Below are 15869 nucleotides of genomic sequence, written 5' to 3'. Positions count from 1 at the left end.
TTTCCACAGAAAAGAAAATCATGGACCTGGAGAATAGACTTGTGGTTGCCAAGGGGGAAGGGGAGGGAGTGGGAGGAACTGGGAGCTTGGGGTATATAGAGGCAGAATGTTGCCTTCAGGATGGATTAGCAATGCAGTTCTGCTATGTAGCACTGGGAACTCTGTCTAGTCAATTATGGTAGAACACGTAATGTGAGAAAAAAGAATGTATACATGTATGTGTAACTGGGTCATCATGCTGTGCAGTAGAAAATATATATATATATAAATAAATGAAAATGTTAAAAAACTAAAAGAATGCTGTAACCACTCAGACATTACTCTCTAAAATGCTAATGCTTATGCTGTTTTTTTAATCCAGTCATATCTGTTGTTGCATGTACATACTATTTTGGAATTTAAGTCTGGAAAGAGGTAGATTTTATGTGAGACTTTTTTATCAAATGCTTCTAAGTGAATTATCAAGTGGAGGATGTGAGGCATTCACTCTTGCAAATGTCAGAAAGGAGACTTTCTAACTTTGAATATTTCATGAGTTAAGTTTATAATCACTGAATAAAAGTTGTAAATGATAATTTAGGCTATATAGAGCATATTAAATATTTGAATTTTACCAAAGTTGCATCATCTTACCTTAATAAATCAATAGTTCATTCAGTATTCATTCTGCCCTACTATGTATCCAAGTAATGCCACTAAGTACGAGATTAATGTGTGATTTCATTATAAACATTTTAGTAGAATTTACTCATATTATAACATAACTTTAAAATAGTTCATTCTTTTTATCATTAATTAGGTATGTGTAATGGAGTTCCCATCATGAAACAGTAGAAATGAACCCAGAAATGAACCACAAGGTCGCGGGTTCCATACCTGGCTTCATTCAGTGGGTTAGGGATCTGGTGTTGCCATGAGCTCTGGTGTAGGTCGCAGACGCGGCTCAGATCCTCAGTTGCTGTGGCTGTGGTGTTGGCTGGAAGCTGTAGCTCCGATTAGACCCCTAGGCTAGGAACTTCCATATGCCTCAAGTGCAGCCCTAAAAAGCAAAAAAAAAAAAAAGTGTGTGTGATATTATTCAAAAGAATGTGTGACGTTTGATGCTATTCAGAAAGATTTATGAAGATTAGCCGCTTATTTTCATGATGTCATATTCTCTGATATTTAGTTTTCATGGTGTTTTGGGTATAACTTTTAAAACATATATTTAACACTGATTAATATAGTAAGTTTATTCTTTGGTTGACAGAAATGTCAGTAAAGCAGATAGAGAAAAAAAAATCAGTTGAGTAAATTTACATCCTGTTGAAATGTGTTTCTGGAGTTCCCATCATGGCGCAGTGGTTAACGAATCCGACTAGGAACCATGAGGTTGCAGGTTCAATCCCTGGCCTTGCTCAGTGGGTTAGGGATCCTGCGTTGCTGTGAGCTGTGGTGTAGGTTGCAGACGCAGCTCGGATCCCCGAGTTGCTGTGGCTGTGGTATAGGCCAGTGCCTACAGCTCCGATTCGACCCCTAGCCTGGGAACCGCCATATGCCACAGGAGCGGCCCAAGAAATGGCAAAAAGACAAAAAAAAAAAAAAAAGGATCTGGCTTTGCTGCAGCTGTGGCACAGGTTGCAACTGTGGCATAGGTTCGATCCCTGGTCCAGAAACTTCCACATGCCAGAGGTGCAACTGAAAAAGAAAAACAAAAAACAAAAACTCTGATGCACTTTCATAAAGTTAGCATATTATTTTTCTTATAAGCTCTATCATACTTCTTCTACACAGAAATTATTACTCAGAGATTGTGAGATCATTAGGGACAAATCTAGAGCAAAAAAACTCCTTTCTATCATTTGTAAACATTCATACTCACCGGCTTCTCTTCTTTTAAAAAGTTCTCTTTCATTTTAGATGCACATGTTGCTAAAACTTTACAAGCCTACCATGGTAAAAATCAAAATATAAAACTGTTGGCTAATTAGAATCTGCATCGTCTTTATTGGGTTTTTAAGCACCTTGTGTAGGCCAAGGCACTCTACACCAGGAAATGGGGCTACTGGAGGAACCTAGAGAAACAGGGTCCCTGCTGTGAGGAGTTTGCATTCCTATGGTGAGGGATAGGCAATAAACAAACAAATAAATGATAAGGAAAAAAATCAGATAATAAGAGGTATTAGTGAATTAACTGAGAGAATACCTAAGGTTTACAGTGTAGTCTCTTTGAGGAGGTGACATCTAATTTGAATTCTGAATGAAGCCAATGCAAAGAAGGGCCCTAGAATTATGCAGTTCTATTTTAGCAAATACTTCCTTTTTTTCTTCTTTTTTTTTCTTTTTTTATGGCTGCACCTGCAGCATATGGAAGTTCTCAGGCTAGGGGTCAAATTGGAGCTATAGCCGCTGGCCTACGCCACAGCCACAGCAACGTGGGATCTAAGCCATTTTTGCAACCTACACCACAGCTCATGCCCAATCCTGGACATACTGAGCAAGGCCAGGGATCAAACCTGGATGCTCACGGATACTAGTTGGGTTCATTACCAATGAGCCATGATGGGAACTCCTATTTTAGCAAATGCTTCTAAGTGAATTATCAAAATGACCATAGAGTTATGTATAGAGCTACTTATCTCAGATTTATTTGCAGTTGAAAAAATTGACGAGAAAAATCTATGTCCACAAAAGGGATGTTAAGTAAATTAGAAAGCTCTATCTAAGAAAAGTCTAAGCAATTAAAAGTCATATTTTGGAAAAATATTTAATGCTCTAGTAAAATGATCAACTTTAAAATAGAGCACAAAGCAGTGCTAATTCAATATATAAAGGAATAAAGAGTTCCCATCGTGGCTCAGTGGAGGCAAATCTGACTAACTTCTGTGAGAATGCAGATTCCATCCCTGGCCTCATCAGTGGGTTAAGGATCTGGCGTTGCCGTGAGCTGTGGTGTAGGTCTCAGATGCAGCTCAGATCTGGCATTGCTGTGGCTGTGGAGTAGGCCAGCTGCTATAGCTCCAATTCAACCCCTAGCCTGAGAACTTCCGTGTGCCGTGGGTGCAGCCCTAAAAAGATAAAATAATAATTATAATAATACAAAATCAAATAAAAATAATATTTAAAGGAAAAAAATGGCACTTTTGTACATAGGAAAAAATCGGAATGAGTATTGCTACTTTGGAGAGCAATTTCGCAATGCCTATAAAGTTAAATGTGCAAACCCTGCAACTCAACATTAATATGATTTATGTACCAAAAGATGAATAGTCATATGATAGAATAGTATTCAAATGTTAGTGTCTGTAAATCTAGAGATCTGCAGATCTATATATAGATCTATGTATCTTCACAGATCTGTATATCTCTGTTGAGACAGATCTATCTCCAAAGATAGCCCTCAAAACAATATTGAATTTTAAAAAGCAAAATGCAGAGTGATATATATGTATTTATGTTAAAATTCTAAAATCTAACAATACCAAATATTGTTTACATATATACATAGGGAATAAACATATAAAAACATATAAAAACATATAGACCAGAATAAGGATATTGGTTACCTTTAGGCCAGAGGGGAGGGGAAATAGGACCAAAAATAGAAATGGGGTGGGGATGAGGGGTAATACTTAATCTCATTTGTAATGTTTTCTATGTATTTTCTTTTGTAAAATAAGCAAAAGTGACAAAATGCTGACATTGTAAATTTGGAGTGGTTGTTCATTGTTTATTATATTCAACTCTTTTTTTTTTAATGTGTGCTTTTAAAACTTTCTAGTAAAAATGAAAGTCATCCAGGTGTGCAATGGTTATGATTAAACAGTGAGATTACAGTTCAATTTTGATTGTCATCTTCAGACATCTCTGAATTTTCCAGATTTACAAACTAAATGTTGAGAAAATCAGTGCCACTTAGAGGTAAATAGACGGCAACTATGTAGTTAATGGACCTCAGTCAGTGAGGGGTTCCTAAGGCCCTTGCTATTCACCTGACTCTAGAATCAGCCAAAAAAGGGATGACCCTCCCAGAGACAAAAGGAAGCAGAGGGCTGGTTCTTGTGTGGTGTGGAAATGTAAAACCAGTCATGTCCTGGGAAGGGAACCAGGGGCGTTAGTCTAAGCCAGTGAGTCTCAAACTCGAGCCTGCGTTAGAATCACTTAGAGGACTGGTTAAAAAACATATTGCCCCCCAGAGATTCAAATTCAGAAAATATGGGTTTAGTCCTGTGTGTTTGCATGTCTGACATGGTCCCAGGTGTTCATAACAGTAAAGATGCTTGGCCTATCTACAGAAAAGAAACAAACGCATGGAGATTGAGAACAGACTTGTGATTGCCAAAGGGTAGGGGGAGGGAGTGGGATGGATTGGGGTAAGTAGACGTAAACTATTGCATTTGGAGTGGACAAGCAATGAGGTCCTGCTGTATAGTATAGGGAACTATATCCAATCGCTTGTGATGGAACATAATGGAGAATAAGAAAATGTATATATGTATAACTGGGTCACTTTGCTGTAAGCAAAAATTGACAGGATATTGTAAATCAACTACAATTTTTAAAATTAAAATTTAAAAAAAAGAAAAAAAAAAAAGATGCTTGTCCCAGGACTGTGCTTTGAGAACTGCTGGTCTAAGCAAAACTCAGCCTTCAGATATTTGTATTTTTGATGACTGAAATATAAGGGAGATATTTGGCAGAAATCAATTTGATATTATCTGGCAGATCCACAAATTACTTAATGGAGTGAGCAGTCAGTCTTAGGGAAGTTGGAGTCCACCTGCAGAAGCAGACAGTCAAAAGGGGGTGGGGGAGCATTAAACAGAAACCTTGAAAGTAAGGAAAATGAGAGCTAGTCTCAATCTAATGATCATAGACCACGGGAAGGGATTTCTTTAGGAAAATGCAATTTAATAAAATGAGCGTGAACAGGAACTGTTAAAAAAGATTCACAGGGTCTGTTGCTATATGACCAAACTGGGAGTCCAGGATGACCTAAATTTCTTATCTTTTTTATATCTTTCACTAGCTAGGAGAACTCTACTAGGCTAGAAACTTCTCAAGAACAGGGACTATCCCTTCCTTGCTCTCCAGCCTTTCTCACCCTGTCCCCTCTTTCCTTTCTGTTCATCCCCACTCAGCAACTCTTTAGTGCCACATATTACACAGGGCTTTGGATAAAAATAGTACCATCTTTATGCTCCAGCCCATAGCATAGTGCCTCATACATAATAGCCAGTCACTAATTGTTGAATGAACCATGAAAAAAACACATACATGATCAGTAGGCTCCATGGTTAAAGGTGCAGTGAATGGGAGATAGAAATAGGATGCTATGCCTGAAAGTGGGTCATATTTGTGAATGGCATAGACCCAGTGGACTGGGCCCAGCAGTGCAAATTATCAGCTTGAGTCACCATTGAGAGTGTACTACTTGGCACCTTCCTTTATACCCCATATTTCCCCTAATAAATGTGTGCTGCTTTTCCCATTGTCTTCCAGTATTTCCGACACCTGTCCCCATGGTTCCTGATAAAAGTATTACAACACCTTTATCTGCCTCAGAGCCAAGGCTGCAAGTAAGGCATATGCCTGAATACATGATGCCTTTTGCCATAAAACCATTCTCTCGCTTTCTTTTCTCTTCTTTTCAGTGATGAGATCTAAAAAAAAGATCTGGGGCTAACTTAAATAGTAGACTTTCAGGAATGGAGATGGAGTAGTTTTGTGTCTGTTTACACTGTTTAATTTTTGATTAGAGTTATACATGCATATATAAAAATTATCTAAAAATATTAACCTTTATTTACAATTTTAAACAGTTTTATCACTGTGATGTGAATCTTCAGTCATTTAACACAGTACTCAAGAGCATATCACCTTCACTTCCAGTTAAGTTGTTTCAGAGTCAGCATTTTTTAATCTGTGGATGATGCTATCACTGTAAATTTTTATCACAAACCACAATTCCCACTCATATAACACTAGAACAGTGGTGTTTTTTTTTTTATTCATCCTGTAGTATAGTATTATGGGTCCCACAATGTAATCACACTCTGTATATTAAATTGATTATAAAGAGTCTTGTTTGCCACAACAAATAATGTTAGCAATTGTGATATTACATTCTCTACCAGGATTAAGTACTACATCTTTAAAAAATTTTATTTGCCATCTTTTTTTATTCAGCAATTCTATTAAGAGGACCTATTATAAGCATTTCACATTAGCAGTGACTACTGCTCTTTCAAGCCAGTGTGTCTTCCTCAAACTGCACCTTGTGACTTAATCAAGGAATTAAGAGAGTACCCCAAAAAAGAAGGCAATTTATGAACGTTATCCAAAGCAATTCCCATTCTTATGTTCAAGAAGAGTGGGGGAAAACCTTTTCATACTTAGAAATGTACTATAAATTTTTTTTCTTTTAAAAAAAGAACTGTTTCTTCTTTAGGTCAATATGGTGATTAGAAAATAAATCATAGGGGTATGTAGAACTAAAAATGATCAAAAGTTATTGGATTAACACACACCTTTCTAGGTGTCAAGTCATTGGAGGTGAGAGATATGTTTTTATTGTGAGTTAGAAGGAGGCTGTGTATGTATATATGTGATGCCATAATTATGGGTCTATCTCTAGTAATTAGAAAGTTGCAAGCATTGAAGAACAAACAAATTGGTTTAACTGGAGTAAGTGGATCAAGTTGGAAGAAGAAAACAAGTTGAATTTGACATGTGATTTTGACAGCAGAGGACATCAGAGTGGTTTGGTACACTTCCCAGTTTATTCTATTTTTTGAAGTGTGCAGCTTCTCCGTTTTTCATTATTAAATGTATCGTTTACATATTTTATATATGTTTCAGGCTACATTATTGGAATTTTGAAGACATGAAAACATCAGGTGAACCAACCTACAACATCTTGGATTCAGATTGGAAGATGAAGAGAAAGTTTAAAGAATGTGGTCTATAAAGGCGGGTAGTACCTGGAAATATTAACTGACTCACACTGTAAAAATGAGACCAGTTTCTAAACATTAGAAGTTAGTCCAACATCAAGGTTCAAGACAAAATGTTGAACTAAAAACTTACACTCCTCTCCTCCCCCACTTCAGACAGGTACCAGCATTGGTGAACATGATGTTCTTTAGTCAGAAGCACTTGTTTTTACCCATGTAGACCATGCTCAAGAATTAAACATCGGTCATTTAATGTAGATTATAATGGGAAACTGATTTTTTCTAAAATGGCAGATTTCAAGGACTTGGTTCCAAACTGAGCCGAAGCTTCCCAATGCATTTTGTGCAGTCTGGGGAAAACTGTGCTGCATTGGCCATTTTTGAAGGCCATGATGCCCTGTAAGATAAGGATATCATCTTATTGCTGATATCTTTGGGGAGTCCCAAGCAGACACAGAAAATGAATGGAGGCAAGGAGTGTGACGGAGGGGACAAGGATGGAGGTCTTCCAGCTATACAAGTTCCTGTGGGTTGGCAGCGACGTGTGGATCAAAATGGAGTGCTTTATGTCAGGTGAGCCCTTATTATTACCTGCATTACCTCCAAGTTTGCAGCCCCAAAATGAAGGCAGTATATAGTCTGTTCCTCTGAGAGTGCAAAATATTGTGACTGACAGCATCCCAAATGAATTTGAATAAATGACCTTTGTGCTGGGAATACTCAAGTGTTTTTATTCTAATACTATTTTGCGATGTGAATTACCTTAGGTTACCAGAGGGAATTTTTATGCATTATTTGTGTTCATATAAGTCATCATGCTTATCTCTCTAACAAGGATAAAGAAAAATACGAAGATTTCTAAAAGTAACCTATGGGCATCATTACCACATTCACAGGAGAATATAAAATATAGAAAATAGACCCAACATCTCTTGATAGTATTATTGGGTCCTTCATAGTGCTTCAGCTGGCTATTCTAATACAAAGTTGAGTGTTTTTACCTATAGGCAGTTTCAATTATGAGTTTTTTAATGCCTGCTATTAGCTAAAAATAAACTCCTTATTTTTTTTCTGTGCAAAAATTTTTAATCTATTCCCTGTGTATAACAGTAAAAAGGAAAAAGTCATGATGGAGTCACGTCACAAGTATAAATCACACAAGTAACATGTAAATGTCTGCTCTTTTAAATTTTGATTGCATTTATTATGTAGAAGAAGCTGAATGAAGTAACTGAACTATTGGCAAGAAATTTTAGTCTTATTACTAAATTATTGATACCTAAGTTCCTTACTTTGTAGTTTGTCAGTAAATATATGATTAGGATACCATAAATCTTTCTTTGTGATGTAATTTTTAAAAGCTATTACACGTAGAACTTTTTAGAAGATACAACATTGCATCATTACATTAATGCTGTTACTTTCAGTGTGATTATTTGTATCTCAGCTTCAATGGAATTCTCATTTGTGCAAAGATATATTTATGTAAATGAGGAATTTCCATTACATAAATGCAAACAATTTCATACCATAACAACTCAAAAGTCTGTTCAGATTCTGTCCTGTGTTGGTTGGTTGGTTGATTGGTTGGCTGGCTAGTTTTGTGTAAATGTTTCCTGAGGTACACTTAGTGACCAATTGAAATTCTTTTGCACATATTTTTGTATCTGCAGTATTAAAGATGTGCTCTTTATTAATTGAAGTGAAGATATAAGAAAGCAGGGATGTGATGCTTACCTCATGGTGGATTAGATGGATGAGGATTCATGTGATAATTTTCTCAGAGTGTTTGTATTGCCGATGCTGTTAATACTGCCAGAAATAACTTTCTTATCAATACACTATAGCAAGATATCAATGTTATTGTTCATATGTATGGTTGTCCTAATCTGTAAGGAGCAGCTATATATTCAGCTTAGAACAAATAACTCCAAAGTCTTGATAATTTAGTTTTGGGGGGTTTTATTTGTATTTGTTTTACTTCATGTGAATCCCTGTAAAAGATAAATCAGCTTCTCAGGTTGCTGAGTTAAGTTAAAGCAAATTAAGTCTGGGATTCTGCCAGTTATCTTGTTCATGACTAACCAAGTGTGAGTAGGCTTTACCATCTGTTAGTATGAGTTAGTTCGAATTGTCCCAATCCAACTCTCTGCACTAAGGGTTATTTTGGAAACTAACTTCAGATAAGGTAAAACACCTTCAAATAAATTCAGCCAACATGGCTTCAATTTGTATAACTGATTAAATTACTACTTGAACATATATACAAGAGCCCTTGTTCTATAGCTTCCTTCCCTCCGTGCAGTTTGCTTGTAATTTGGGGGTTAATCTCCAGCCACTCCTGCCTCAGGGTGGCATGGAGGCTGCACATTAAACTTCCCACCTGCTTCCAATCTTCTAAGATTTATCTGTGCCGTGAGACTTGTAACTATTTTTATGTTAATTATTACTCCCAAAAGTTAAGTAAAGAGCTACAACTGAAGGAAAGAACTCAACTGACTGACTGAGAAGTGTTTTTAAAGTGTCTAGAGTAGAATACTCTCATAGAATTCAGAAATTCTTGATTTAAGTTTAATTTTGCAATTAAATTCTTCTAGGATTCATTCGGACACTTTCTTTAGCTGAAACACATTAGGCAGTTTCTCTTCTCAAAATGATAAACTCTTCACAGGATAACTGGTGGTTGTGTTCTATCAAAATTATCAGACCTCCAAAAACATTTTGCTGTTCCTACCAGTGGAACTCCAATCTGTAATATGAGAATTATTCTTTGCCTATCATCTGAAAACAATTGTTAGCCCAAATAAATGAAGGAGTTAACAAAGTTGAGGATTTTAATTGTGATTTTTTCTCCACAAAGTTACTAACATAATTGTCCACAAATAAAATATAAATTGCATTTTAAATCTATTTTCTTTTATTGATACCAAACTACTACCTGTGTTTCTCTAGAAGCAGACTAGTCTACCCCTAGTAGTATACTACTTTGTTTACAAAATAGAGAGTATTGTTTCTGAGTAAATTTTATCAGAAGGCTTAAGCGAAGGTTTTGGTAAATAGTCATAAATAAAAGATATTCTCGAATGAAAAGTATATAATCATTTTCAAAACATAATATGCAAGCAAGTTATAAAAATCAACACATTAATAATGAAAGTCCTGAAATGCAAATTGCTCATTTTAAACTAACCCTTACTATAAATAAACATTAATGACTTACCTGTCATCTGAATTAGAACCTAATCTGTAGACTTAACTTTGATCAATATTCACATATACTGACTTCTGTGACCTGAAGAGTAGTAACCTTGAGAGCATTACCCAGTTACCAGACAGAAGGCCTGCAAGGTACCTTTCTTCCATTTAAACCCTATTACCTCAAGAGTTCTCCATCCTTGGTTCTTCATTAGAATTTGGATTGGGCTACATTGCTCTGTCTTTAGAGAAACACATGAATGAAGAAGAGAAGAAGAGAAGCCTGTTTTTACATAGGGACAGATTGGTTCTAGACCCCAAGATTCAAGGGGAGAACTTGTTAGCTTGAACTTTTGTAAACTTGGTGACTTTCTGGTTTGTCCTCCAACATGTTCCTAAATGTTAGTTTTTCCTCACACAGTTTGAGAACCAGATCTTATAGTTTAAAATGATTTGTTATAGTTTTCTTATTCCTTTCTTACCTGCTCTTTCTTAACAGTAGCATTTTTCCCATCCTTAGTCCACTCTTAGTTTTCAAAATACTTTTATTTACTTTCCTATGAAGATCTGTATTTTTCTGAGAAACATTTTGGTTCAAAAGAAAGAGCAATAGCGTTAAAGGCTATAATTTAGTAGCTAACATAATATTGACAAAGAAAATGCTTTCCCCTAGTTAGAAAATATTATCCTGTGAAGGACAGTAAGACTATAAATTATGCCTTTTTTCATAAAATATGTGCAGTCAGAATTATTTCCTGATGTTTTTTTAAACTATTTTTGCAGTCCCAGTGGGTCTTTGTTATCTTGCTTGGAGCAGGTTAAAACATACCTGCTTACTGACGGAACATGCAAGTGTGGCTTGGAATGTCCTCTTATTCTTCCCAAGGTAATCATTTCGCAATAGATGTATCAGCAGTTTTTTTTTATTTTTCAGGTGTTTCATATATTTGCTTTTCTCATTTGGCATTTTATTTTCACATTCTCCAATCGTATATGCATTTTAAAGTCTTTAATTACATATATTTTGCATGCATTTTGCAATGGTTAAACATTGCAGAAAATAGTTTACATCCAAGAGTCATTTTCAAAGATTACAAACCTATATTCACATTAAGTATTTCATCAAAACCTCTTTTTGCACCTTTTTATTAGAGGTATACCCGTGTTCACTATTTAATTCGGCAGTATTTTCTTTCACTCCTGCTCAGTCTGCAGTGTTATTTTTAGCATTGGTGTTGATAAATCTGCCACAAATATTTCTAAAATCACAAAGCTGAACCCTCTTAGCCAAAAGTAAAACTGTTTTATGCCTTTGCCAGATAAAAATAAAATCATTTTAAATGATAAAATATTTACCGTAGAAACAGGTCATTTATTCTCTGAATATCTATAATAGTGCTAATTTTAGAACTAAAGAGTAGTAGACACTTTTTCTTTTTTATTTGTTTGTTACCTCACTCCAAAAAATAAAGCATATGAAACATATGTATATACATGATAAATATTTTTTAAATAGAGTAATAGATTTTTTAAATGAATGAACAGGTTATATTAATATAGCAATAAAATAAAGCCAAAGGAAAAGTTAGCATGAAGCAGTGTCAGATTTTAGGATTTTTTAACTGTACTTCATCTGTTTTTGTACTGTTATAACATCAGGAAGTATCTAAAATTGGGAACATCAGCTACTATACCTTTCCATATATTTATCTTGGCTATCTTAGAATTAGGATAATTTTCATTAATTACTCTGCCACTAAAAAACATGAGTTCAGCAGAAGTATTTATTACATTATACATAAAGTTGCTTTTCTTACATTTAAAAACTTGAGACCGTTTTATTCAGGTTTATGGGTTAATCTGTGCAAAACTTTTTTTTAACAAGGGGATCTTTTTACTTAATATTTTTACAGACATATTTTAAACAAAGGCTTTGCTTTTTCCAGGTGTTTAATTTTGATCCTGGAGCTGCTGTGAAACAGAGAACTGCAGAAGATGTTAAAGCAGATGAAGATGTCACAAAGCTATGCATACATAAAAGAAAAATCATTGCAGTGGCCACACTTCATAAAAGCATGGAAGCCCCACATCCTTCTCTGGTGCTCACCAGTCCCGGAGGAGGAACAAGTATGTAAAATGGTGAAGGGTTTAGGAATTTTCCTCCCTGGCTCCTTTCCTGGGGAAGGAGTCAGTGGAAATCACTTTGCCAAGCATTTTCCAAGTCCACTTTTCAAACGTGCACAGTGCATTTAAAATTATGTATGTTTTATCATTTTACTACAAATAGCAAATTAATTCTGAAGTTGTCTCCCAGAATTTCCTATCCAAATCATTTATTTAAATGAGCAGAATGAACACTGATTATCACATACAAATGCTGTGCAGGTACATAGACTGTGCTAATAAAAAAAATTTTTTTTAAAAAGTGCCATTGGCTTTTAGGAAGCAGTTGTAGCCTCTTTCCTAGGGCTGTACTGGAACATGTAATATCAAATCCGAAAAAGCAACTAGCAGTGTTATTCTTTCAGTCATTTAATAGCTGTATATTGAACACCTACTAACAGAAGTCACATTGCCATGAATTTTTTATACTTCCATCCAATATACACACGTACTTTCATTTTTTAAAAACATCAAACTGCAGAAAAATTACATGACAAGCTCATTGAGTACCCATGTACCCTTCACCTCGATTTAGTAATTAACATTTTGTTGTTGGAGTTGCAGGTATTGTGACAATTCACCCGTATTTCAAAATACATGCATGTTCTTTACATAAACCACAGTCTAATTATCAGAGGAAATTTAAAACTGATATAATAGTATTAACTAATATGCAGTTTATATTCAGATTTCTCGGTTGTAATTATATTCTTATAGTTTTTTTAGTCCAATGTTTTTTAAAGTTAGGATGCAGAGATTGTGTATCTGCAGTTAGTTGACACATTTCTTTATCTACATCACTTCCCCAGTTTTTTAAATCTTTCATAACATTGATATTTTAAAGCATCTAGGCCAGTTTTATAGAAGTTCCTCAATTTGAATTTGCCTCATTGCTCCCTCATATTTATATTCAGATTAAACACAGTTTGCTAGGAATACTACATAGGTGATGTTATGTCCTCATTAGGAAGCGCATAAAGGCAATTTATCCCGTATTGATGACATTAAGTTTGATTACTTGGTTAAAGTTATGTCCATTATTGAGATACATTTTTTTTAAACGATTAATGTTTAAAAATTATGCTTTGAGGCTGAGGAACTTCTTTTTGTAAGGGCTAGAATATGAGCTCTCCAAAATATTACAATTAACACTTGCATGGTAAATCTGGTTAAAAACCTGGCTGAACACCAAAACATTTGTTTAAGAAGGATAAGTCACACTGTTCCTCAGACTTCTGAAAGGTCCCTTCTGTAGTGATCAAAGAAAGCTTTATGGTAGAACTGATTTGAACCAGGGACCTGGAACATGGTAAGACTTAGACAGATAAGGGAAATAAGAAAATCCTTGTCTATAATGAGTACAGCATAGTTAAGGAATGGTGTGGACTCATCTGGCTTGAGTGAAAGATTAAACCTCCATAGGTAAATTGAGACCAAATTGACAGCCTTAGATACAAAGAGGAGCAGTTATGACACCATAGAGGTCACTAAACATTCACACATGAAGAGGGCAGGAAGAAGACAGATTTGGCAGTTATTAGCAGAGAGCTCCTCTCCAATAACCCTCTAACCTTTAAGCTTTAACAGGAATGATCAGAAAAAAATTGCTCCACTAAGGTATGTAAAAAATATATATTTTAGTGAATTTTTCTTTTTTTTATAAGCTATGTTTTTTTAATTAAAAAAGTACAACAATTTAAAGATGTTTGGTAGTAATAAATTATTTAAAATTTACTATTATCCTGCAACCTTGCTGTATGTTTTCATTTTTGCATCTTACCTTGCACATGTGTGTGCACATACATCTGCCATCTTCATATCATATCAAACAGCTTCACCTCTGTCTACAAAGTCTAACTTGGTGCCTTTTTAATTACTGGAGCGGAATCTTGATCTAATTCTTTTACCATACCCTATACATACAAATTTCATTATTAAATTAAAGATAAATATTTATCTAGTGTAGCTATAAAGAGGTATATCTCCATCTCCTTTTAAAATGATATTCTTTGTTGAGTTAATGTCCACTCTTGTACCAACTTCAGACATAGCATTTATTTCAATTTTCAAATTTTAAACTATATTATAAGGTTCAGATTTAAATAATTAAAAGTTAAGAAGACTCATGTAGTAATTTTCACCTCCCTTTATTTTACATGCATAAACATATAACTAGTTTCTGTTTATTCTTTCAAAAGGTCTGTTTGAATATACATGAAAGTACTAGATGGGTGCCTAGCATTTATATTTTCCAACTCTTTAAGAGTTTAGGTCCTAACTTAAACATAACAGCAGCATGACTTTTGTTTGTTTATTTGTTTAGTATTCCTTTTTTTAAAAGATGGTAACTATTTTTCCTCAGTATGGAAGAAATCCTTTCTAAACTGTACCTACTGTCTAAATTCTAGTAAATATAAAAATGACGGTGACTATATTTTTAATCATTGAACTGTAGATAATTATATATAAATAAACAGGAAAAGACACAACTTGGTGGTTTTATTATTAAAGAGGACACAGTTAATCCTATAATAATGCTAGTGATATTAATACAGACAACTGAGTTCTCACTATAAGCATAGTGCCCCAGATATTTTTCATATATTATTTCTTCAATTACAAACTTGAAAAATCTTTAACAAAAAAATTAATTCAGTTGAGTTTATCTGCTGCAATTCTCTTATATGAATTGTTCTCAATTTTTCATATATTATATCCAAAAATCACTCTATCAAAGAATCTCTACCAAAAACAGAAAGCACATGTTTCCCAGGAAAAATACATATTCACTGCATCCTCTTACTTCCTGATTGCACCCTACCAAGACTTCTGCTTATCTCAGGTTGAGAACCACTGTCTTAAAAATTGTTATGTTATGATTTCATCTGTAACTACCCTGCAGGTAGGAAAAGTATATTTATCTTAAATGTCTAATTATCTGTTTAAGTATACCTCAAATGAATCCAAGTATATACTTGCTAATAGTCTGTAAGAATTGGGATGACCAGTATGTAGTATGAACAGTACCACTTCTATCTGTGCCAGTAATAGACTCATTAGCATTTTCTCATGGAGCCCAGCTAGAGCTCAGCATCCTTTTTGCCATAGCTTTCTAAGAAGTCCACCACCAATTGATTCGAACTGGCATATGAAACTAGTTTTATTTACCTCCCATGTTTTAAAAGTCACAACTTAATAAAATAGTTAAACATCCTTAGGGGCTAAAAAAAAAAAACAACAACCTAGAATTCTGGTTTGATCGAATGAAAATTCTGTATGATTGAACCAGCTTGCTTTTGTTGCCTGTATTCTGTCTGATCTCCAAAAGAACTGAAAGGATTCCAAAAAGCTAGTGAGGGAGCAATGCATTATGTAAAAAGAGAATACTCAATTGGAACCTAGTACTGAAGATTTTTGCCTTCTGACTAAATTTTGCATAAGAATTCTATCCTAATAAAAGAATTGCAATCTTCTACTTAAGTTCGTTGACCAAGGCTGCTTTTGCAACAATGACTGGTTAAGGGTAAAAAAGTTGCAGTGTTACAAACTTGATGTGAAGTTAGCAGAATTGTTTAA

At 34.7% G+C, this 15869-nt stretch overlaps 1 protein-coding gene across 9 annotated transcripts in view; it reads left to right on the top strand.

Moving 5' to 3' along the window:
* The window catches only part of MBD5 (methyl-CpG binding domain protein 5), a 426385-nt gene that overhangs the window by 355768 nt on the left and 54748 nt on the right, over window positions 1–15869 (top strand). For all 9 annotated transcript variants that reach the window (XM_047771973.1, XM_047771975.1, XM_047771969.1 and 6 more), the window contains 3 exons: window positions 6841–7508; window positions 10914–11016; window positions 12077–12257. In XM_047771973.1, coding sequence (XP_047627929.1) covers window positions 7396–7508; window positions 10914–11016; window positions 12077–12257 — 397 coding nt within the window. In that variant the 5' untranslated portion in view covers window positions 6841–7395. The remainder of the gene's footprint in view (window positions 1–6840; window positions 7509–10913; window positions 11017–12076; window positions 12258–15869) is intronic.

Source organism: Phacochoerus africanus, chromosome 3 (genome assembly GCF_016906955.1).
Source record: "Phacochoerus africanus isolate WHEZ1 chromosome 3, ROS_Pafr_v1, whole genome shotgun sequence".
NCBI classification, from domain to species: Eukaryota; Metazoa; Chordata; class Mammalia; order Artiodactyla; family Suidae; genus Phacochoerus; species Phacochoerus africanus.
Note: the sequence above shows the minus strand (reverse complement) of the source record. Positions and strands in the feature narration are given on the sequence as shown.